At 42.4% G+C, this 26,007-nt stretch overlaps 1 protein-coding gene across 4 annotated transcripts in view; it reads right to left on the bottom strand.

The window, feature by feature from the left end:
- GPAM (glycerol-3-phosphate acyltransferase, mitochondrial) overlaps positions 1–26,007 on the bottom strand; it is a 64,315-nt gene that overhangs the window by 24,631 nt on the left and 13,677 nt on the right. For 3 of the 4 annotated variants that reach the window (XM_030334639.1, XM_030334641.1, XM_030334638.1), the window contains exons 2-6: positions 10,443–10,573; positions 9,206–9,328; positions 6,333–6,406; positions 2,742–2,855; positions 359–505 (exon numbers count right to left, since the gene is read on the bottom strand). In XM_030334639.1, coding sequence (XP_030190499.1) covers positions 359–505; positions 2,742–2,855; positions 6,333–6,406; positions 9,206–9,328; positions 10,443–10,544 — 560 coding nt within the window. In that variant the 5' untranslated portion in view covers positions 10,545–10,573. Of the gene's footprint in view, positions 1–358; positions 506–2,741; positions 2,856–6,332; positions 6,407–9,205; positions 9,329–10,442; positions 10,574–12,301; positions 12,400–26,007 lie in introns of those variants that run through there. The other variant, XM_030334640.1, reaches the window with a different exon arrangement.

Raw genomic sequence — 26,007 nt, 5'->3', positions numbered from 1 at the left:
ACTTTACACATCAGAAACAAATGATCAAATGAACATTTAGGTGAGCAGAATGCCATATAAAACCACTCCCTTTAAGATATGGGTGTGTGAACCCTGGCTCACAAGTCTAGAGAGAGGTCAGCAGTAATTCAGTGGCTGTTATTAGTTAACAAAGATTAAGGAACCTTAAAATCTACCACAGTGCTACTTCCCACATAATTTGAATACAAATATAAAAATAAAAAGGAGTTAGTTTTCCCATCAGATTATGTCCAATTTCTTTTGGACCAAAACCACTGTGCTAGGAAAGCCCAATGGTTCAGTCCCTGTTTGCTCAAAACAGCTCTCATTGAAAGCTCTTTGCTTTGCCTTTTAATACCTGATCATCGTTGGTGAGACAGTGGCAACCATTTCTTGAAGGATCCTTTTGGCTTTCTTTTTCACTTTATTGACGGCTTTTGACTGCTGCTGGGCAGAACCATCAGGATTTAATTCAGCAGCCACTTCTGCAATTGCCTCCTGTACTCTGAATTGAAAGCAGAAAGACAATGTAACTGTTTCTATGTGACATCCTGCATTCAGTATTTTCTAAATCATAGATATAAATCACAAAACAAAACTTATCTTCTCTTTAATATGTGATTAACACAATAAGCTCAAGTTAGATGTGTTTTGTTTGGCTGCCTACTGAATATTAGGGATATTATATTCCCGAATCAATGAATCCCTGAGGAATCTGGAAGGCAGATTTAAGAATTTAACTCAAATTCAATGGGTAACAACGACATCAATTGAAACGTTCCAGATATGCTGTGAGGGACACAAAGTTGCACTCTAGCAGAGGGGAGAGAAAGAAAGGTTATCCCTTTAGGCATATAGTTCAGAGGTATCCAAAGCTCACTGCCAAAGTAACATGAGATTTTTCTTTTGAAGATCTAATTTATTACTCATTTATACTGTGACTTTATTAGAACTATATGTAAAACTCTCTAGGAGGGATCAAAGAGGGGCATAGATATTTACAAGCGTTTTCCATTTTAAACCAGTAATGTAAGAAAGGCGCCACTCAAGATTAAAACAACACACAACAATAAACAGTGAAGTTAAGAGAGAAGATTTAATCCAGTTTGGTAAATCTTCCACGTGACTTGGGGAAGAACATACGAGATTAAACCTCCTTAAATCACTTTTAATATTCTAGTTACTAGTCAAAACACCTGGGTGGGATAAAACATACTTGGAGGTTTTTACCTAGAAAATAGAATATATAATAACCCAAAGGAGTTTCAAATAATTCCTTTTTCTCCCACTGTTGCCACTGATTTTAGACCAGCACGGAGCAAAGCTCCACATAGCCCCATAACTCATCAATACAAAAGACCAATTCCACAGGACACTGATGCCTTTAATACCTTTATTTCAATCTGGCCAGGAATGTTTTTACAAGTAATTGACAAGATAATTAAATCTCCATTATCAACTATTTACTCATTCATTCAATAAATACTTACTGAGTACCTACCATGGGCCACCACTGTTCAGGTCTTCATAGCCACACTACAGGATCTGCATTTCTTTTATTTTTTTTAAATTTTTTTAATGTTTATTTATTTTTGAGACAGGGAGAGACAGAGCATGAACGGGGGAGGGTCAGAGAGAGGGAGAAACAGAATCTGAAGCACGCTCCAGGCTCTGAGCTGTCAGCACAGAGCCCGATGCAGGGCTCGAACTCACAAACCGTGAGATCATGACCTGAGCCGAAGTCAGACACTTAACCCACTGAGCCACCCAGGCGTCCCCAGATCTACATTTCTAAGCAGTCTTTTCAAACCACTGCAGTCTCTGGCTCCCCAAATCAAGGTAGATGTCCACCACAGGCCACACCAATGAGGCAGAGTAGAGACTGATCTTCATGCAAACTCCCATATTCTAATGCCTAAACTTGAGAATGACTTCTTTCCCTGTTCGATCTGATTTCAAGCCAGTCTCTGCTATTTTCTAAGCAAGTTCCTCTGAGAGCAAGGACAGGCATATAGTTCAGAGGTATCTTATTCTCTTAAAATTTCTAGTAATGATTTTCTAGTACAAGAATTTGTGCCTACATCCTCAAAAATTATTTGACAGAAATATCAAACATGCTTCTCTTTTGGTTATAAAATAGGAAACACAAGGGGCACCTGGGTGGCTCAGTCGGTTAAGCACCTGACTTCGGCTCAGGTCATGGTCTCATGGTTCATGAGTTCGAGCCCAGCATCGGGCTCTGTGCAGACAGCTCCGAGCCTGGAGCCTGCTTCCGATTCTGGGTCTCCGTCTCTCTCTGCCCCACCCCCACTTGCACTCTGTGTCTCTCTCTCTCAAAAATTAATAAACATTAAAAAAATTTTTTATGAAGTAGCAAGTTTAAAAAACAAGTAACAAATAAAACAGGAAAACACAAGGTCCCAAACATTTATATTACAGAAAACAGAGAACTGGAAATATGTGCATCTCTGAATTCCAACTCTCCTTTCATATATTAGAAACCCATTCATTCAATCGTTAATGCATAAAACAAGACTGCTATTCCCACATGGCACTGCTCACCAAAACCATCTGTTCTCCTGCCTTTCCTTGCTTTCCTTTGGAGTTTAATATCTGACATTTGGAAATGGAAACCCCTCTTGAGACAGAGTCCCAGAGTCCCAAGGTTAATAAAGGCAATACTGCCCTGCCCCACCTCCCTTCCCTGTCTCTTCCTTTTACAACAGCATCCCCACCCTTACCTACTGCTGTTCAGGACATTTTCCGTCACGTTGGCGGCAAACATGCCTGTATGGACATCTCGCTCTTGAACAAAAAGCACATAAGAAAGACGTCTTGCAAGCCATCCTCGATGCCTGCAACGTGAAAGGGAAAAAAAAAAAAAAAAAAGACTTAGGAACACCTAAAATGAACCGCTTAAATTATACAGCTGTTTCCCTGATGTAGAAACAAAGCTTCATTTCATCTATTCCTGCTATCTGGTGTTATCCTATAGCAAATTCTCCTTGGCAGTTCAAGATGATTTGTGGCAATTTCACTCACAATTTCTTTCATGTACTCTCAACTAAAATTTAAACTTGGAATTTGAGTACTAAAATGCCTGAATAGTGTACTCTGCAAATAATAAACCAAATACAAAAAGAAAAATGCCTTATTTTATTACTACATTTTTTAAAAGTAAGTTCAATGCGGGGCGCCTGGGTGGCGCAGTCGGTTGAGCGTCCGACTTCAGCCAGGTCACGATCTCGCGGTCCGTGAGTTCGAGCCCCGCGTCGGGCTCTGGGCTGATGGCTCAGAGCCTGGAGCCTGTTTCCAATTCTGTGTCTCCCTCTCTCTCTGCCCCTCCCCCGTTCATGCTCTGTCTCTCTCTGTCCCAAAAATAAATAAACGTTGAAAAAAAAAAAAATTAAAAAAAAAGTAAGTTCAATGCTGTATATATAAGCAATATAGCTTACAGCTGTGGGCTATAAAGAGATAATTTGGAAGTCTTTTCCTACCATAAAGGGCTTTTTTGTTATTATAGTAATTCTTCTAAGATAATCGCTAACTCTCAAATTGAGTGGACAAGGTGAATTAGTCAAGGGAAGTCAAGGATAACTAAAGTATGGCCTGAACACCTATATACAGGGCTCATGAGGCCAGAAGTTCTTTCCCTTTTTCTTCCCCCACATTTGACATTTCTAAGGGATAGGACATATGCACACCAATGTTGGTGGCTATGTGTTATTTATATGGGGGCTTGGGGACAGAGAACTCAGAAAAAGAAGGTTAGAAACCTTCATATGCAATATTTTGAAACCATGTGTAATGATTGTGTAATGCCTCATTATCATTTCCCCCTTAAGGACATTCAAATGGCCAGATTTCAAATATAAATTCATGAACTCTGAAAAGCCTTCAGTTGAAGAAATTTGAGGAAGAACTATGGAATCACTCGTTCCTTCATCTTTTTTGCTGGCATTCTCTTTTTCTTCCTCCTTTCCTAGTTGTCTGCAAATTTGGTCCAATAGGATAAGTATTTAATTCTAAATTCTTCCTTGAGTGAATACTTTCAGAACTGTTATTAGAATGTACAGTCTCAGGGGTGCCTGGGTGGCTCTGTCGGTTGAGCGTCTGACTTCGGCTCAGGTCATGATCTCGCGGTCTGTCGGTTTGAGCCCTGCTTCGGGCTCTGTGCTGACAGCTCAGAGCCTGGAGCCAGTTTCTGATTCTGTGTCTCCCTCTCTCTCTGACCCTCCCCCGTTCATGTTCTGTCTCTGTCTCAAAAAATAAATAAACGTTAAAAAAAAAATTAAAAAAAAAAAAAAAAAGAATGCACAAAGTCCCAGTTCTTGATGAAATCCTTTTGTAATGGACTGAAAGCTGTGTGTGTGTGTGTGTGTGTGTGTGTGTGTGTGTGTGTGTGTGTATAAAAACGTCTACCCTTCACTTCATGTAACACACAGAGCAGCCAAACAGCCAGCTCAACCACACAGGCAGTTTATTACACCGAACGGTTTCATATCACCGAGTCATTATCACATTGAATGGTTTCATATCACTGAGTCAATATGGCATATGCTTTTTTTTTCTTAACTGCCTCCAACTGAGGACAACAAATGAACCCTCTGACTTTATACATAAAATGTCTACTTACATAAACAAGAAGAGGCTCTCTATGAGATCCCTTTTCTTAGGATCTTAATCAAGTCAAAAAGGGGAAAAAAAAAAAAAATCAGTGGCCCAGAATTTCTCCTCTCTCCTTTAAATGTAAGATAGAGACAGAAGGGTAGCATGGGAATGGGAAAAAATATGTCCCTTGATTTTAGTTCTATTAAAAAAAAAAAGGCATTTAATATATATGCAAGTATTGTCATTCTCAATTATGATCTCATGACCAAAATATGATTAGTAATTCCAGAAAGCCTTCAAATTTAAGTATTTGACTTCTTAGATAAATTTTCACAGAATTTAAAGCATTTCTCATCACCTGAGCCTACTACTGACCTATCCCAGGCATTTACTCTTAGAATTATAAGGACTGGTAGCATTTTTGGCTGCCATTCTCTCCCGCCTCACAGACTTTCACACAATCTTCCCTCCCCCCTCCCTTATCCCCTAGCCTAGATTCACTAAAACAAAGCCTCTTTTCTCTCACTCAGATGCCCAACAGCCCATCCCCATGTGTCTGAAGTCTGGAGGAATTCTAAAAAAAGTCTTAAGCTAATAATAAATGAAAGAGCATTTGCTCAATATAGGAAAATATCTTCTAAAACTCCATAGATCAGGCTGATTTCAATTTTTAAGTATAAAATAATAATAATTTGTAAGCCATTCAACCCTACCCTTTCCTCAGATAAATCTTTACCATGTTTTGTCACACTTCAGATATAAAATCAGTATACAGGGGCCCCTGGGTGGCTCGGTTGGTTGAGCATCCAACTCTTGATTTCAGCTTAGGTCATGGTCTCACGGTCCATGGGATCAAGCCCCTCATCAGGCTTTGCCCTGGCAGCACGGAGCCTGCTTGGGATTCTCTCTCCCTCTCTCTGCCCCTCCCCCACTCACTCTCTCTCAAAATAAATGAATAAGCTTTAAAAATATATATATACTGGGACGCCTGGGTGGCTTAGTTAAGCGTTCGACTTCAGCTCAGGTCATGATCTCATAGTTCATGAGTTCAAGCCCCGTGTCGGACTCTGTGCTGACAGCTCAAAGCCTGGAGCCTGCTTCAGATTCTGTCTCCCTCTCTCTCTACCCACCCCCCCCACACACACACCCTGCTCATACTCGGTCTCTCTCTCTCTTTCAAAAATAAATAAAACATTAAAAAAAATTTTTTTTAATAAAAATATATATACAAATGGGGCGCCTGGGTGGCTCAGTTGGTTGAGCGTCTGACTTTGGCTCAGGTCATGATCTCGTGGTTTGTGAGTTTGAGGCCCACATTGGGCTCTGTGCTGACAGCTCAGAGCCTAGAGCCTGCTTCGGGTTCTGTGTCTCCCTCTCTGTCTGCCCCTTCCCTGCTGGTACTCTGTCTTTCCATGTCTCTCAAAAAATAAAATAAAACATCAAAAAATTAAAATGTACACAAACACACACACAAACAAAAAGAGAAAGCTATAGGTGATATCTACACCCTCATGAAATAGTTACCATGTAATTACATAGCAGTAATAGTAACAGATCTCTCAGGTGGCTGTACTGCTTCCAATTTTTAGATAAAGCCTCTTGTGTCACAAGCTCAATTCTATTAACTCAAAAACATGAAGAGATTCATCTTAAGGTACAGGCACTGATTATGACAGTTCTTCTTTTGAGATGTATTAGAAATATAAGAAATTTCTGTTTACCTTGTGTGAGTTTCATTGATATAAATAACATTCCGCAAACCCAAAGATGGGATACTGGAGTTGAAAAATTTATCCTACATGAAACGAAATACACACAGACATAAATACACAATTGGATTTCTGGCAAAGAGCTCACATTACCACTTCTTGATAACTTTTATAACTCAAGTATGAAGTTAGGCATTGCAAAAATCTAAGTGATGAAGAAAAATTACATTTTATTGAGAAAAGTACTTTTTGGCCTTCAGAGAAGGTCACAAACTTGCAAAGGAAATTGTGCCTCCCTGTCCTGCCTCATTCCCCACCCTCAATCCAAAAGAGTTAAAGCTACAGAGAGCTTAAATCAACGACAGGAACACTGAAGATTTCAGTGTTTCCCACATGTAAAAATACCGTGCTAAGTACCATAGTTATCTTTAGGTTACTAAATCTGGCAATAATGCTGACACAGTAATTATTATCCCCATTTTACAGACAGAAAAATTGAGACTGACAGGGGTTTTTAATATTCAAATCTACATCTTGCTCTAAATGTTTACTTCATTAGAAAACGTATGGCTGAAGGGGACTCTCTTTACAGGAAACCTTAAGGGATAATTCAGAGAGAGTTCTGCTCAAAAGAGAAAGTCTATAGCTTTATCAGTGTGGACAAAAAGGTAAGCTTTCCACAGATAAATGTTGGGAAAGCATAATGTACCTTCAATAAAAGATATAAAAATATTTAAGTGAATCTCTTTAGAGATCAGGAAAACAGGGTATCAGAGAAAGGGTAGCAAATATCAAAAAAATATTATTTAAATTTTTTTTAAATAGGGACACCTGGGTGGCTCAGTTGGTTGACCATCCGACTTTGGATTTCAGCTCGGGTCATGATCTCACTGGTCACGGGATTGAGTCCCATGTCAGGCTCTGCGCGGAAGGTATGGAGCCTGCTTGGGATTTTCTCTCTCCCTCTCTCTCCTCCTCTCTCTGCCCCTCCCCTACTCACGTTCTCTAGTAAGTATTTTAAAAATCATTTTAAATAAACATGCCATGGAAGAACATCAAAGATCAAGTTCAGCTCCAACAGGAACTGTATTTAAGCAAAAATCAATTATATACTATACTACTGACCTATTCCTACCCCAAACCACTCCTATCACCACCACCAAGTAATTTCCTATATTCTCTTCTGACTTAAGAACACATTAGAGTCAAGGTATTATTTTGATCTTTTAAGCATTTGAAATTAGAATTAGATAAGATGCCAGGTCTAAAAAGAAAGCCACATGATCATCTATTTAAATTTGTATTTCTACTGGCCTATTAACCTGAACTGGCCATACTCCCGGACCGCAAATTATCATGACCGTTCCATTCTACCAACATAGCACTTCTGTTCTAAAAGGAACAATATTTATGATTAAGACATTCTTGAGCAGACCTGAATATTTAACATAAACTGCTTGGGTCCCACACAAATCTTTTCCAAGTTAGTAAATCCCTTTATACCAGACTCAGAATTCTACTTCCTGCCAAGCCAACCCAGAATAGAACATTCACGCAGTACAGCTAGATATTTATACAGATTACAAGCAATCTCTATAAATGACAGGCACTTAGATGGCAGAATTTCTGTCCTGATAACTGGCCCATCCCAGAGAGAGCTGAACGTCCAGGCATACCTTTTAAAAGGCAACTCTACTGCCGGAGAACACAGCCACATTAGATTCTAAATTCCTGTGCTAACTCATCCCTCTAGCAAACTGCCAACAGAGGCTGACCACTCATTCGAGTGACTTTTCAAATACTACACTGTAATATGGATGATTTTGCATGACTTGTGTCTGTTTCACCAAGATACAAACAACAAGCCCATATACACTCTATTTAAAATATTCATCCTTGGGGCGCCTGGGTGGCGCAGTCGGTTAAGCGTCCGACTTCAGCCAGGTCACGATCTCGCCGTCCGTGAGTTCGAGCCCCGCGTCGGGCTCTGGGCTGATGGCTCAGAGCCTGGAGCCTGTTTCCGATTCTGTGTCTCCCTCTCTCTCTGCCCCTCCCCCGTTCATGCTCTGTCTCTCTCTGTCCCAAAAATAAATAAACGTTGAAAAAAAAAATAAAATAAAATAAAATAAAATAAAATAAAATAAAATAAAATAAAATATTCATCCTTGAGGCACCTGGGTGGCCCTCACCTGGGAGGCAACTGGCCCTAGTTAAGTACCTTACACTTGATTTCAGGTCAGGTCATGATCTCATGGTGATTAGATGGAGCTCCATGGGGGGCTCTGACCTGGGTATGGAGCCTGCTTGGGATTCTCTCTCTGCCTTTCCCTCTGCCCCTCCCCCACGTGCTTGCACTCTCTCTCAAAAAAATAAATTAAATCTTCATCCTAACATTTAGTAACCATCCTTCACTATCATAGTCAACAGATACCCTCCATCCCTACTCACCCTCCCCCAACAGAAACTTACCAAAAGGAGAGTAGGGCAAAGCCATAGTTTTGAAGCTTTAAAACTCTCTCCTGCTACCCCTTGCTCATCTTGCTAGAAGTTGAACATTGAGTTAAAAGTTCAACATGTAGAAGTTACATGAAGGTTCCCACCAACTCTTAGTTATCTAAAAGTAAGATCTACTCTTCCCCTAAAGTCATACTAAACTAAAACAACCAAATTATCACTTAGCATCAACTGTTTAACCAATATTTACTGAATAAATGAATGGAAAGACAAATTGAGTCAACGTCATTACTTGCAATAATTTGGTTTATAAACATGGGCCTAAGTTCTTAAAATGAATTAAGTCCATTAAGACTACCCAGCAATAAGATTCACACAAAGTTGGAATTTCATTCTGTTTATTAAAGGTCAACAAGCAGTAACACACTTACCCAGCTCTGGGGAGTACAGGAATAACAACATCTTCCAACAAATGGCCTTTTCCGGCTCATTAGGCTTTCTTTCCATTTTAAGGTTGCAGATCTGAAGACAGTAGGTCTGAAACCACACTCACCCTAATAAATGTTAAGGGGAAAAAGTGTCTGAATGGCAAGAAAACTATACTTGTCCACTTTCTCTCTAAAACTAAGATATTTCAGAAGAGAAACTTAGTACTTCGATTTCTTTTGGTAGTATAAGTTCCTCAGTGTAATTTCCCTTCATGGTACTCCCCTCCATCATCAACACTTGGAACAAAACTTGGAACATAAGCAAAAATTGAACACCGAAGAATGATAATGGCTAGCAAGGATGTCTGCACACTCAGAGGTTCAAAGGCAAGATTAAACAGCCCATGACAGTAGCAGGTAAATAAAATCAGGCTCCTGGGTCCATACAGGGAACAGTTAATCTTATTCCTCTTCAATCACAGACGCCCACAAAAGCACTACAAAGTCTTACATAGTAAGCAAGTTGTTACATACAACTTGAAATATTTTAAATTAAAAAACAAGGTAAACTTATGTAACATTCCTTTATCCTGGCTGGAATTTAAATTATAGCTGTACTACTGTCCAGTTAGGGTCAAATTCTGCTCCTGTTTTAAACATTTTGTTCATTGAGTTCATTAGTTGCTCAAATACCAGACAAAACATTCTCAAAACTTAGCAGAAAAACCCCCCAAAACTCTGATATCATTTTTATATAAAGCAGAGTGTTCAAGAAATATTTTAAACAAGGCATGTTATGTCAAAATGGGGGGGGGGGGGACACAATACAAGAAAATGCATATCCTTTGAATTGAGATTCATACTAAAATTTATTTCCCATATAGAAGAAAAAAAAACCCTTTATTTCCATTACAAAATTCATACTTATTACATTATGGAAAACAGATACAGAAAGTACACCATCCAAAACAACTCCTAGGTTTTTTTTTTCTATGCAAAGTATTTTGCTTTTTAACATAATCACTGTGCTTAAATATCCTACCCAACTGTCTGTTCCCAATTAACATAAAACCATAAGAATTTTTAAATATGAGGTCTCATAGGCATACCTTCTAACAGCTGGAGGCAGTTTCTTTAGATATTAACCTCTACACGATATTATGTCGCTTCCAGTTCTCCACCTTCATAAACAACATTAAAATGAACATCTTTGAATGTTTTTAACCCCTATTCAACTTACCCATTCCTCGTTTGCATGCTTACATCGACCAACACTGTATTCTGATGAATTTGGCAGGTAAGAAACATCTATTGTGCCAAGGGTCAGTGCAGATTCATCCATGTCACAAGGGGTAACTCCCAGATCATGTGCTATAAAAAAAAAGATATATACACCATTTAAATTAATAAGCCAGACAGTAGACAACAAAACTCAAAATTCTGACCTTGACGTTATTTTGTTCCATCATACAATGTCAAATGACCTCTGATGGGCTTCCACCATGTTTAGTTGATGTGTAAAAACAGTGTTTGATGTGTTTAAACTCAACAACATCTCCGGTAGACTGTTCTTTTTTTTTTTTTTTAAATCAACATCTGCATCTTTAGACTTCTTGAATAAAACAGCCATGAAAGGGCAACGTAAATAATAGCTTATTTCAGGTAGGTGACGAAGAATTATTTTATTTGCATTAATAACTGAATAGTTCCTGGGAGAATGGAGGCCATGTGTTTATTTGATTAAATATAAGTTACATGTATGCACACAAATAGGTAATTTTCCTTAATTATGTGCTGGTAATTTTTGGTCATACATACTATGCAATGGAAGCATGGGTAAAGGCAAGAGCCTTTTAGAGAGAGCGCCTCTAAAGTTCCCCACTTAAACTGAATTGAGCTCTCAATTTTCTCGTGATGTCTTAAATGCAATGGCATTTGCACTTTTAATACATCTACAAAGCTTTAAATCAAAACCATACCATCTTGAAATATCGGATTTAAAAGCTTTCACCCTTTTCGATGTCTTTTCATACCCTAAGGGAAAATGTTCACTAACGGTGCACTGCTAAAGAAAACAGAGATTAACCTAAAATATAAAAACTCCCTAATTCTCAAATTGCTTCAGCTTTTGTCTATTTCTCACCTGGCCTTAAATTATTCCTTTAAAATTCTGAAAGGTCACGTCCAGGGTAACTGTTATTTGGAGCGTATATTCTGATTTCGTTATAATCCCCATACGGGTTTGCTGCGGCAACTACTGTCCTCAGCACAACCATCATATAGCAGCACATCCTTAACAATTTAACATGGCATCAACCTAACCTAACAGGCCAGGAGAAAATAGGAAAGCAATACACCTGGCATGAAAGCTCGTCACGATTGTAAAATAAATCAGCTATCAGTTTCCCATGCAGAATGTAGCTAAAACATGGGGAGCCCCGCTGCGGCCCGAGAAAAAGTCCCTGGTGGTCCTAGAGCTGGAGGAGTGGAAGAAGAGAGAGCGGATTGCCAATAGGAAGTCACGGCTTCGCTCCTCCCTCCCTACAGCGTTGATCCGAGGTCCATAACTAAATCAAAATCTGGAGGCGCCAGACTATCGGCTGAGGGGAACCAACTCTGGGTTTTGTAAGAACAGCGATCGGAGGAGGCTCACCTCGGAAGCCAAACATACACGAATTCAAACCACCCACTGCTGACCATCTGTGTGACTTTGAACAAGTTGGTTAACTTCTATGCCTGGGTTTCCCCATCTGGAAAATGGGCATAATGCTAGATCCTACCTCCTGGGGGTTGCTGGGAGGGCTGGATTGTACCTATAAAGTGCCTAACCCAGCGTCTGACACACGGTGCACGCTGAGACCAATCAATGGTCATGTGCCATCGGACTGTTCTCAGCACCAGCTGCTTGCAGAGCACCCCAGCAGCCTCAAAGGCAATGAGGTGCGTAGGCTACTCAGTCCACGGGAACTTCCCTCCTCCTCCAGGGGAGCCCACACCGCGGCCGGGTCTCCCAGGGAGAGAACCATCCCGACCCCCCACCCAGCACGAGCCGGGCCCACTTCTCAGGAGGAACCCCGGAGCTCGGGGGATAAGAACAACCTGCCGGCGTCGCGCCGGGTCCAGCGGAGAGGGCGACGACGCCCTTGGCGCGGCGCTCCGGGCCCGAGCAGCCTCCCGCAGCCGCTCTCGCCCTCGCGGTCCGCACCCGGCAGCTGCGCCGGCTTCGGCTGCGGCTGCTGCAGCTGCCGGCACTTCAAGTCTCCGCCGGTGCTGCTGCAACGTCGCGTCTCGATGACGCAGGCGGCGCCCGCGAGTGAGCGGAGCCGGAGGCAGTGGGCCGACCTCAGACGTGGGCGGGGGGGGGGGCGGGGGGAAGAAGGGGGCGGCGCCCGGGCTCCGCGTTCGGATCGCAATAGAACGTGCGCACACAAGGGGGCCGGTGGGGCCAATAACGGAGCGCGAGCGCGTAATCGGAAGGTTACTCTTCCACGGCGCAGAGTCACGTGTGCGCGCGCCTGCGCGTTGCTGCACGTGCGCCTGAGGCACCATTGTGTCAACTCTGCCCATCTGCAGGTCTGTACCCCCGCCTCGCTCTTTGGGGAGTGTTAGCCTGGGCCGTTTGGTTCACTTGTGCGTGTGTGGGGGGTTAGGAAATTTATACGACTCTGCAGAAATTGTCAGGGTTGGGGGAGCTGCGGATCGGGAGCGGCCCTGTTGTGTAATGTCTGTTAACGGTGGCTGAGTGCCTTTTCCTTGCAATGGAAGAAAATGAGTTGAAAGAAAAATAAATAAGGCTTAAAAGAGCCCGAGTCCAAATCTGCCTACCTCTCACCCTTCAAACAAAATAACTTGGGGTCACAAGGAAGTTCTTTCACAATATTTGTCATGCCATTGACAAGGCCAGTGGTTATCAAGAACATTAGCAATTCGGAAGGCAAAAGATAACGTTTTACCCGCACCTTAACAACAAACATTGTTTGAACTGGCAGATGGGAATACGAAGGTGATTAAGACGGAGCAGAGTCCGTGGTCTCACACCTCTGCTGCCAGTCCTCATCTCCTCTAGGAACGTTAACCCCACTTCTATCGAAACATGCCCTCCGCGTCCCCCCATCAAAAACCATCCAGAGCTCTCCACAGTCCACATGCCGGAGCCTGGCACGTAGGCCTCCAACAGATAGGCCTCGACTTTTCCCGCAGTCGCCAAGAGGATCTCCTACAGCAACCTCTCTGGTTGTCCCTAGTCAAAACACGGGCTCCCGTAGTCTTAATCGTGCCCACACCACTCTTTTCTAAATTCTATCATTCTTTCCTGAACTAGGTCCCCTAGCCTTTCCTAACTTCTCCAGCCCTCAGTAATCACACCCTTCTGTGAAAGCTCACAGATTTACCCAGGTGCCACATTCTGGGTCTTTATCAATTTGTGTCATTCTTCCACAAGAGTACGAACTCATCACTCATCATCAATGTCAGTGACTTTTCTGGGTCTCAGTAAAAACAGCACTCCTTTATGGTAAACCCTCAATAGCTACTCTTGAAGCTGAGGAACAAGAAGAAAAACAAGAGTTCCTTTTCTTGAACTTTCTGCTTCTATTTCTAAATTCATCTCAGAATTCAGGGGGGGGTCCTTCTTTTAAAACAATCCAAAACTGTAGGAGTGGCGATGCAAGAAAAAAAAAAAAAAAAGATTGAGCTGCTTGAAGTCCAAATTCCTGTCTTTATTCAAACCCACACACACCTTAACTCCAAGCACACACCTAAGTCTTCAAAGGCTATGTTGACTAGAATACCATGAATTCAAATCCCAAAACATCATGACATTTTGTGTATAGATTTCTGGTCCCTGACCAAAAAGAAAAAAAAAAGAAAACAGAGGAACGTCTCAGGGTTTGAAGTCACAGCTAAAGAGAAAGTAATGTGAAATGAAAGAGAGAGAGCATTACAGGAATGGAAATGGAAGCCAGAGGGGAAAATTACATTCTCTTTCACAGAGTTTATTTGTAGTTACTCTTCTGTAACATCCATTGCACAAGGATGAACTGTACTTGCAGGAGATGTGGATTGCAATGCAAGGTGTTTCAGGTTACGTAAGGAGAGTTGTTTCAGAAACAGCTGACAATCTCAGCAATCTGTTTAATCAACAGAACAACAATAATTTATAGTAATCCAGCAGCTAAGGCAGCTAAGATGGAACAACATTGACTGAATTTACTCTCCTACTAAAACAACTAAAGAAATAAAATAGGCAGCAGGGCAGGGCAGGGCAGACCATAAGAGAGAGCAGACAAATAAGGTGGGCACTCCGCTTACTAAGGCAGGTGCCAGACAGCAGTGCAGAGAGGGGGATCCAGAAAAAGCTAGACAGACTCCCTGAGATGAGGAGATAGAATCGGGAGACCAGGGAAGCCCAAACAGCTGGAGCTGGGAGTAGAGACCTAGAGAGAAGAGAACTACACGTGTTAGGAGGAGCTGTGAAGACCTACAGGTCGTGCTCCAGTCTTCAGCTGATTAGCACGTGAATGGGAGGAAACTAACCAAGGCCAGGGAAAGAGCCACCTAGACAGAGCGAACAATCACCAAAGGTTGCATGGGGCAGGGAATTGGTTCTGTTCCCACAAGTCAGAGTGGAAAGGTACCCAGCGATCATACAGGACCAGGAACAGGACCTGATCCTGGCACCCAGATCAGAAACCTCATAATTTATGACTCAGTAGGTCTTGCCTTGGGAGTGGAGTAAAAATAACCTTAGGGTAATTGCTGTTCTGGTCCTACCTAACAAATCTTAAATGCTAGCCCCAAAAGGATCAAACCGATTCCAAGAACAGTGTCCCAAAACAAGGCCCAAGAGTACTTGGAAATCAGAAAAGGAAATGAAATTCCTTTTCTGAAGGAAATCAGAAAAATCCAGCACCCAATTCACAATGTCTGGCAACCAACTGAAAATGATCAGGCATACAAAAAAAAAAAGTGGGAAAAAATGGTCCATATACGGAGAAAAACGAATCAATTGAAAGAATCACAGAAATGACAGAGATTACAGACTCAGTAAACTAGGACATTAAAAAACAATTCAAGGGGCACCTGGGTGGCTCAGTCCGTTAAGCGTCCGACTTCAGCTCAGGTCATGATCTCACACTCCATGAGTTCGAGCCCCACCTCGGGCTCTGTGCTGACAGCTTAGAGCCTGGAGCCTGCTTCTGATTCTGTCTCCCTCTCTCTCTGCCCCTCCCCTGCTCATGCTCTCTCTCTCTGTCTCAAAAATAAATAAAAACATTTAAAAAATTTAAAAAAAATAATTAGATCTGTATTCTATGTGGCCAAAAGAAGTAGAGACATGGAATCTTTTTAAAAGACCCAAAGAAACGCCTAGAAATTAAAAGAACGTTGTCTGAGATTTTTAACACCCACAGCCCTACATTTCTTTCAGATTAAATATTACTGAAAAAAAAAACAAAAGTTAAAGAACCTGAAAACATTGCAATAAAAAACTATCCCAAATGAAATACAGAAGGAATAAAAAGACTGAAAATATAAGCAGAGTATCCATGAGCTTAACATACATGCAGGTGGAATCCCTGAAGCAAATATGAGAGTGAGGAGGAGTCAGCACAGGCAGAAAAAAAATTCCAAGACATAGTGTCTGGAAACTTCCCAATTTTGGTAAAAACTATCAACTCACAAATCCCAGAAGCTCAACAAGCACTAAGTGGAAATACATAGAAAACTATACTAAGGAACATCACCACTAAATTGCTTAAAACCAGTGCTAAAGTGAAAATCTTAAAAGAGTGGGAAAAAAGGGACGCCTGGGTGGCTCAGTGTGTTGACCTTTTGACTTCAGCTCAGGTCATGATCGCATGGTTCGTGGGTTTGAGCCTTGCGTCGGACTCTGGGCTGACAGCTCAGAGCCTGGAGCCTGCTTCGGATTCTGTGTCTCCCTTTCTCTCTGTCTCTCTCTCTCTCTCTCAAAAATAAATATTTTAAAAATTAAGAGGCGCAGTCGGTTAGGCGTCCAACTTGGGCTCAGGTCATGATCTCACGGTTTGTTGGTTCAGGTCCTGCATCGGGCTCTATGCTGACAGCGCAGAGCCTGGAACCTGCTTCAGATTCTATGTCTCATTCTCTCTCTGCCCCTCCCCCACTTGTGCTCTGTCTCTCAAACATAAATAAATGTAAAAAAATTTTTTTAATTAAAAAAAAGATGCATATCTATGTAAAGAGACAAAGATAAAATGACAGCAGATGTCTCAACAGAAGTTTGCAAACAAGTCAGGAAAGTAGCACCTTTTAAGTACTCAAAGAAAAACTCAATCTAGAATTCTTTTCCCCAAATAGATGTATTTCAAAAATAAGACAAAATAAAGGCATGCTCTGACATACATAGTCCAGCTATCCATTACAGCCAAGATGGTCATGTGACCCAGTTCTGGGCAATGAGACCTAAGAGAAAGTCAAATTCGAGGATTTCCAGAGAAGCTTTTCTTTCTTGGTAAAAGGGAACAGGGAGCTGGCACGGCTTCTTTTTCACTTTTTTCCCCCATTTGTTCCGTAACTTGATGTCCAAACCCAATGCCACCAATCACATACCTCTGCATTTTGTTAAATCTCTATCTGTTTAAACCACTATAATCTTTCTTTCTGTTACTCACAAGCAAATGAGTGTCTGACTCATATTTAATTTTGAGCACAATTCTAGCCACTATAATGACTCAAATATATGGGGGTGGGGGGAGAGAGAAAGAGTTAAGATATAGTCCCTGCCAATTTAAGATACAAAACAGATGAACATAAGGGAAGGGAAGCAAAATTAATATAAAAACAGAGAGGGAAACAAACCATAAGACCCTCTTAAATACAGAGAACAAACTGAAGGTTGCTGGCTGGGTGTTGGGTGGGGGGATGGGCCAAACGGGGAAGGGGCATTAAGAAGGACACTTGGGATGAGCACTGGGTGATACATGTAAGGGATGAATCACTAAATTCTGTTCCTGAAATCATTATTACACTATATGTTAACTAACTTGGATTTAAATTAAAAAATAATAAAAATTAAAAAAAAAAAAAAAAGTCCCTGCCAGTGTATCTTGTGGGGGCTTGTAGCAATGGAAGTGGCCTCAGAGCCAGACATTTAGAAAGAATCCTAGACCAGAAGAGAATGGAACCCCTCTGACTCAAGTTTACCACATTTGTGGCAGAATAAGGAGTTCAATTCATCTAAAAACTGCTTTAGTAGTAAATTAAGCCACAAACTTCAAATGGCCCAAGCAGGAGGCAGTCAGGCTTCTGGAAGATCTGTCTTGGCATCTCCTACAGGATGGGCTACCTGACAGCTACCCAGCCCCCTACCCCCAAGGGGCTACCCAGCCCCACCCCCAGCCCCCTACCCCCAAGAAGGAAGGCCAGAAGGAACTAGGTGGGGATCCAGACTTTGTTTCAGCCATGAGCTATGCCTCAGGGCAGGGCACCGGCTCCAGAAGGGATCTGGGGCACTGGATCAGGCAACTAGTAGAGCAGGCTAATTAAGAAAGAGCTTACAAGTCACCTTTTTTTCTTTTTTTACAATTTGTCAGTTCATTCTTAAGAAATGAAAGGTATTTTTCCCCTTCTCCCAGGAGTGTAGCCAGGCTCCTTGGTTGAAGACCCTGGATTCCCCAAGCCCTTAAGGGAGGCTAAGTAATTGCAATTAGCAGCCTTTTTGTTGCTGAAAGCCAAAAAAAAAAAAAAACAAAAACACAACAACAACAACAACAACAAAAAAAACCAGTAACTAATGATTGGGTTGGCCACCAAGAAGACAAAACCTGAATGGGCCCTTTGTTTTTCCTGTGGAAGTAAGCTGGATTGTGTGAGAAGAGGTTGTCTGAGAACGGGTTGGGGACCAGCACGGCGCTGAGGAGGGGTTAGGTGTTGAGGATACTGGTTCTGGATTCCGTCTGAGATTGCTTCATGGAGGGCCTTGGAGGTGGCCGGTCTCCAGAAGGAGAGTGACCCCAGGAAGACTGAGAGGGCTGAATGTAGAGTCTTGGGAGACTCAGTGAAGATCCCAGTGGCCGAGCGTGTTGTGAAGGGGATGGAGGTCCATACACTACGTGGGGCCTGGGCAGGGAGCAGTGGTCAAGGAGACTGGATTTCAAGCTTTCTGCATAAGTGCCTGGGTAAGGGAGAGGAGGAGGACCCCAAAAATCATCACTGTTGGACTTCTACGAACCCTTGACATGAGATTATTTCAGCATCTTTTCTTTTGTGACATACTGACCAAGAGTGCCTTTAAGACAGTCTTTCCTAGTCGCTGAGGATACAAGATGAAGATATGGGGATGTCACACATAGGTCCTGCCCTTGTGGGGTTAAAAGTCTAATGGTGTGTGGCATGTTGGGACAGAGACAAGTCGTGGAAAGTACAATGAAGATCCAAACTGCCTCTGTCACAGAGGTCAACAGCAGTGAGCAGCAGTAGAGAAGGTGGTCAGGGAGGACCTCTAAGGAGGGAGCAGCTACCCCGAGGCTGTGGTGTGCGAAGGACCTTGTCTGAAAGGAGCCCAGAAAAGACCCTTCCAAGAAGGGAGAATTCCATGTGCCAAAGCCCTGCAGGAGGACAGAGTTGACAGACACAAGTGAGCGCTGTGGGCTGCAGTGGAGGAAGGGGGAATGGGGCAGAGGGAGGTGTTGGCCAGCCAAGCCTCCTTTATCCCAAGATGAAGCAGTGCTTTCTTAGCCACAGTAAGAAGTTTTGAAAATTAAAAACAACACTGTGACATGAGTCAAAAATGTCATGGAGGAATTCGCATGCCCTTTATTCTGTAAAAATTAGAGTAGGATGAATCAAAACAGAAGCCCAGGTCCACAGACCTGGCCAGCCTGGAAGAAGGAGGACGGGGCACGACTCAGAGGCTATCATGCAGGCAGGCGCCTGCCTGGGGCAAACTGGCCACAGAGTATGTCCCTAAGAGGAAAGTGAGCACATTTTGTAAGCTACCTTTGTTTGAGCACTTTTTATGTGCCAAGCCCTGTTCTAAATACTTCACGGGCATTATCTCAAACAATCCTCTAAATCAGCCATGGCACAATCTAGAAAACAGCTCGGGCCAGACCACTGGAAGTGGGACTTTCATACAGAATCCTTCTTAGAAAGGTCTTGGAAAAGCTGAAAGAACAAAAGGGGACTGTGAGGCAGCCCAGAGATTTCCAACAGCAGACACCATCCTAGGGCTGGAACAACAAAGGAAGATATTAACAGAAACGGGAGCCAGAGACCAAGGAAAGACGGGCTGCCTAGGAGGAGCCAAAACCACAGAGCTGCCCCTGCTGGAGGAGCCACCTGAAAAACGGAGGGACACCCTCCCTGGCTTCCTCCTCTTTCTGCCCTCCCACCACCTGCAAGCCCCTCCTATTGGCTGAAGCAAGCTGCAGAGAAGCCTAAGGAATGAGATTGCAGGGTCCACTCCTCTCCCAGACGTAAAGTAGAGCAGGGAAGGATGGAGAGGGCATCTGAGAACAAACAGAAAAACAAGGGCAGCCCCAGAAGCCAGGAAGGATTATTACCCCCGTTGTTCAGATGGGGAAACTGATGCACAGCAAGAGCTTAAGCGAATCTAGTACCTGGTAGAACCCCAGTTTGAATTCAGATCTATCTGATTCTAAAGCACAAACACAGGGGCACCTGGGTGGCTCAGTTGGTTGAGCATCCCACTTTGGCTCAGGTCATGATCTCGCAGTTTGTGGGTTCAAGCCCTCCATTGGGCTCTGCGCTGACAACTCAGAGCCTCGAGCCTGCTTCGGATTCTGTGTCTCCCCCACTCTCTGCCCCTTCCCTGCTCATGCTCTTTTTCTCTCCAGCTCTCAATAATAAATAAATAAACGTTAAAAAAAAAATTGTTTTTAAAAAGCACAAACACATAACATACATTTCAGCCAGCTTAGGTAAGAGCCTGATAGCTAAGAATAGTCACGTCCCATGTCTGAAAAGCATATGTTTTAAACCCCACTCTATAAAACACTCAGTTTAAGAACTGAGCTGTGAGTCAGGACACCAGTAGGCCAACCCTGAACCTTCTAGCAGAATGAGAACTCTGCAAGGACTTTGGAGCCAGACAACCTGGGTTCCAATCTTGGTTCTGCCATCTACCAGCTGTGTGACCCTGGGCAATCTATTTAACCTCTCTAGGCCTCAATTCTCTCATTTTTAAAGTGGATTTGCTCATGTCCACTTCCTTATTGGGTTAATTTTAGATAAAATAGAATCATGTATGCTGCAAGATTATTAGCACAGTCCCTGCTGCATGGTTAAGAGTTACTAAACAGTAGCTATTACTATGATTGGTAATAGTCTCCTCTTGCAGAGACTCAGGAGACAAAGGACAGATCCTATTTGTTTGAGCTTGCCTGGCAAAGAATTTGTTCTAAAATCTTTGGAACTCATATGAACTCTTAAGGTCACTTTGTTCTGGAAAGGGTGTCTCTATATCAGTCAGGATGGGCTAGGTTATGATACAGTAACAAACATCTCAGAGTCTTAAGACAACAAAGTTTATTTCTTGCCTATGATACATGTAAACTACAGGTTATTATAGGAGCTCTGCTCATAAAGGACACTGAGGGAAGCTCTTTATTGACATGCACTTCCTTATTTGCTGAGGCCAGGAATGGAGAGTGGAAACCAGGTACTGGCTCTTAATCCAGACTTAACTTCTGTTCCCATTTCATTAGGTAAAGCATTATATAAAGCAACTGGGTAAAGAAATGTAATCCTGTCGTGTGTCCAAAGCAAGCTAACCAAACATTTATGAACAGCCCTAATGACTATCAGAACAACCTCAGAGAACCTTCTGGTTGGGCTAGATAAAGCAAAGTTCCCAATCTGGAATGAAGAGCTTTAGGAGCTTCTGATAGGCCAGCCCCATATGATATCATAAAAGTTTGTCTTTGCTGTGCCTTTGTTGCATTTATGATGACAGCATGTTGGTTTAGGAAAACTGTTTGTTCCTAAATATTTCTTAAGTCATTTCTCTGAAAATCACTCTTGGTTTTTGGAAGGTATTGTCCAAGGTGGTTTGTGGAGTTGTGAGACTAGCTGGAAACAAAGTACCTTGTCTTTTGGAAGAGGGATCCTAACGTGGACTAGATCATGAGTGCCCAGACCTACCCAGAGCCCCTCTACTGTTGTACAGCTTGATGTCAGATTATTGGATACTGATGGTTTGTTGAGCAAGTTCAAGCTCTAGGGGAAGGAGCAAGACCTTTCCTCTGCTTTCACAATCCCACACTTCCTGGATTTCTTTCTCCCTACCTAGATGTTTTTCCTTGGCAACTTTTACTGGCTCAAAGGCCTCCTTCATCTCTCTCCTTACTCTCTTCTCAGCAAACCAGGAGCCTAGGAGTCATTTTTAACCTCTTCCTGCCTCTAATCCAACAGTAACTTCTAGCAATTTTGCCTTCTAAATAGCTTTAAGCCCATCACCCGTTTACCTCCTCGCTATCTGCATTGTCCTAATGCAGGCCACCACCACCTTCCCTGGAAGGCACAAAACTTACTACCCGGACTCCTTATGTCAGCTCCCCACCCCCCACCCTCCCAAACTCCCCACACATCCTCCAGAGCAAACATTTGAAAATGCAACACTGAGCATTTCTAACACCCCCATTTCTCTGCCTGATCCCCACTGCAGGTGATTAAAATTCTTTAAATTGTTCCTTGCAGTCTTTAGGACAAAGGCCTTGGACTTTTAGGATAGGGACTTTTAGAAAAAAGTCTTCAACATGGCCTCTAATACCTGGTATTAAGTAACCTCACCACCCTTATCTTGCTAGCCTCACCGCCTCATCTTCTCTCACTTGCCCTTTCTCTCTGACTTTGGCTACACTGGCTGGCTTTCAGTTCCTTAAGAAAAATGCCTCTGCCCTTCTCTTGCACTGCCCTTCTCTTCCCCTGCTGGCAGTGGTCCCTACTACAACCCCCTGTTTTCTCTACAACTCATGCTTCATAACACAGTTCAGGTCTCACCTCCTCATGACGACTTTCATTGATTCCCAGACTAGGTCAGAACCCCTTGTTGTATGCTTCTCCCCCATGGGACTTACCACAATTATAATTGAAGACTCCATTGTAGAATTAGCCATTTAATGTCTGCCTGTCCCTCTTAAATTCTTGACTTCTCCCATTCCCATCTTGATTTCCTAGCATCTAACAGTGCCTTGCACAAAACAGATGCTCAAGGTGTTTGTTGCATGTCTATAAGTACAAGATGAGATTGATCAACTATTTAATAAAAGAGAACGTGAATGGCTGTTACAACTGTCAACAATCCTGGACAAGCATAACGTTAAGAATAGAAGGATTCAAGGAGGGATCTATGAACCACAGAGCTTTAGGGGCTCAGGATTCTATGGGTCTTGGAGAAGCATGTGTTCAAGCTTGGTAGAGAGGTAGGAAGCAGATTACCCATTCTTCTCCCACTCCCAATCTTTGGGTCAGAGGGGAGGGAACACTATGAATAAGGAGGCAAACATGCGTGTGCCCAGTACACTTGAAAGAAGGAATTTGAAAATACTTGAGAGCTAGACATGGCTGGAGATAGACTTATTTTTATTTGTCCTCCTCAGGATCAGTTTTTGTCAAAAAGGAAAAAAAAAATTCACAACGAAGGCAAGGAGAAGCAGAACTACTTTGCATTGAAAGTATTCTTTTTTCTAAGAGAAGAAAGTACGTTAGAGCTTCACGTATTAAGTCTCAACAGGAAGAAGCTTAATCTAAGTTCAATTAAGTCTCGATTTAGAAAACTTTTAAAGAAATTTAGTTTTATTACTTTTGAGGACGTAGAGGCTCCAAGATTTTCCTTCAGAAATGCATTCTCTTGAGTGCTCTAAACATACTCCTTTTAACTATCTTTAGCTTTTAACTTACAGATTTCCCAACAGAAAAGGTTTTCAAAGAGTAATACCAACCCAGTTTCCAATTATCTAAATTACCTGGTATAAAGCAAAACTCGAATAAGCATAATAATACAACTGACTATGATTACTACCAAATCTTTTCTGACAGCCATCATATTATTCCATAAAATATTTGAAATGGATTACAAGGACGATCTCCAACATGAAAGTAAGATATTGTATAATAGGCTTTCCATAATCCAGAGTCACAGGGTACAATCCCCTCTCCTAGCCCTACTTGGTTAATACCACTGATTGAGCAGGTCACTGAGCCCAATCCTTCACCCAGGCTGACTTACACCTCACCCATTGCACCCTCTTGCACATCCAGTTCTGCTTAGGAGACGGCAAAACATGTGTCCCCTTTATCAAATTATTTTATAGTTACTTTTTCCAAAGGCTGTCAGTTCTGGTCCAGAGTTCCTACTTTACCTCTACAAATCATAGGCACATATATGTAAATTTAGCACGCATCCACAAATTGTAGAATTCCTAGCAACCATTATGGGTTACATATGGGATTAAAGAAACCTTAATATCCACAATGTTGGTTTTCTCTAGGTTAATTATAAACGATGCTTTTAGAGGATAGTCTGTAAGCTCCTAGGTCACCTGCTCATTAACTATTAAATATATAGAATCTAGGTAAAGGGTGCATTATATCTAAAGCCCCATAAATTGATCATATCCTGGAATGAATGGAATTTTGACCTCCCAGAGATAAGGTTTAGTTAACTTTAAGCTCTACAGGGTCATGGCATGCCTTATGTTCATGGCATGAATTTTTTAGTGGTGATAATAGTCCCAATAAAATTATCTACTAGGTCAGTAACCCCATTTTATAAACCACAGGACGCTTAGACAAATTCTAATTAAAAGAGGAGTCAGCTGGGCGTCCTCTGCACATAACCTACAATCTGTTCTTATTCACAAAACCAGAGTGGCACATAAGGGAATCCTATTATTGATTAGGCACGGGCTTGAAGATTACAACACGGCCACCATTCAGCCATATCCGAAATGGTAATTATTCTGAACAATTAATTACAGCTTGACAAACTACATTATCCAGAACTATGAAGGGTCTTGGAATGTTGAGTGCAAACTCAGTCTATGGTTTTAATCTCTCTGTGCCTCATTTTCCTCATCTGTAAAACAAGACTAATAACAGTATCTACTTTATACGGTAGATGTGAGGATTAAGAGTTAAAATATGGAAGGCACTGGGACACTACCTGGCACAAAGCAGGCAATACGTAATGTTTGCTATTATCCTAAGAGTTCCTGAGAAAATGTCTAATCCCTTAAAAAGAGAGGCCTCATTTGATCCAGGTATCAATCCCACTTGCCTTCACAGGCTATAATTGATCAATGTGGTGTTTCAGAATCGCAGGCTTCCCCAGCTCCAACCCCAACAACTTCCCATTTCCAGTTACAAATCCGCATAGAGTTTTCCTTCAATGACTATACTACGGATTGTGTCACTAAAGTCTTGCAAGCCGTCGTTCCTAACTTTTTGGAGTCAGGGAACGCTGAGAGTCAGATGAAGCTCTAAATTCTCTCCCAATGGCGGGGGGGGGGGGGGGGGAAGGCACATGTAGAAGTTTGCATTTGATTTCAGGGGGTTCATAACCCTCCACTCTGCGGTCATTCAGGGACCCCAGAGTAAGACTCGGCGTCAGTTTGAAAGCATGGCTTGGAAGACAGCCACATGTGGGATCTTGTTCTTCTAACAATGTCTAAAGCAAGAGGAGACCGAAACACATTTCTGCACACTGTAAAGGAAGTACGAGTTACTATCAGCCAGCTAAGTACTTTCCAGTAAGGGGTTTTGGTGAGGATGAGGATGATGAAGAAAGGGGAGAATGAAGATAAAGGCAGACTTTTAAGTAGCTAGGTATGCAGCAGGGCTTTGAAACTGGGAACTGCAGCCTGGCTGTTCCTATTAGCAACTCGAAAGGCAGTTTGGGTAACTGATGATATCGACAGCTTTCTTTAAAACCTCCAAAAGGCAAAATATTATCACTGGGGCTCTTCACGCCTGTTCAATGATTCAGACACAAAAGAAATGCTAATTGTGGGATCTGAGCTGTGAATTCTGAGTGAGCCTAGGGACAAAGTGATTATCTGGTGGTCTTATGTTGCTGGAAATTTATTAGAGTGTTTTAAGATTACATTAACTGGTTTTCACCGTAAGTGCTCTGCCTGGAGAAGCATTAAAGGCTCCTGATAAGAAAGATTTCAAAGAGGTAATAGCATCGGCCAGAAGATCTTTTGGGTGAGTCAGGGGTACTGTAAGGAGAAAAGCCCAAATGAGGGGGCCGGGATCAGCCGGGGTGGTGGGATGGACTTGCGACAACCAAAAGCTTCCACTCTGCCGAGGGTCCCCAAGGTCCCTTCTCGTTTCTGGTTTCCAACAGCAACAAATGCCAGAGACCAAAGAGGAAGGATCATATATTTACAACAAACGTCGTAGAATGAGGCCAAGGACTTCATTTCTGCTCCATTATGGTCTCAGATTGCACCCCTGCCTCTCAAGTCTTCTCAAGACCTGCAAGTGTCAACATGCTGTTACCCTTGCCAACCTCTGTCATCCCCCTCTCCATCACCGCCCCAGTCCCCGAGGCCACCTGTCTTCCTGGACCATCCCAAGCTCATCCCTGGTTCAGGGACTCCTTACTCCCTGTCCCTGCTGTGGAGAATATTTCTTCTCTGGATATGCACATGGCTGATTCATTCTTATGTTCAGGTCTTAGCTTGGTTAGCAATTTTCTGTTCCCTGCCTCGTCATTTTCTTGTATGTCGTCCTATTTGATTCTATTTACAGCGCTCATCACTATTTGATAATGATCTCTAGTTCATTTTCTTTATGCTGCC

This window comes from Lynx canadensis, chromosome D2 (genome assembly GCF_007474595.2).
Source record: "Lynx canadensis isolate LIC74 chromosome D2, mLynCan4.pri.v2, whole genome shotgun sequence".
NCBI lineage: Eukaryota > Metazoa > Chordata > Mammalia > Carnivora > Felidae > Lynx > Lynx canadensis.
This window is presented reverse-complemented; position numbering and strand designations above follow the sequence as displayed.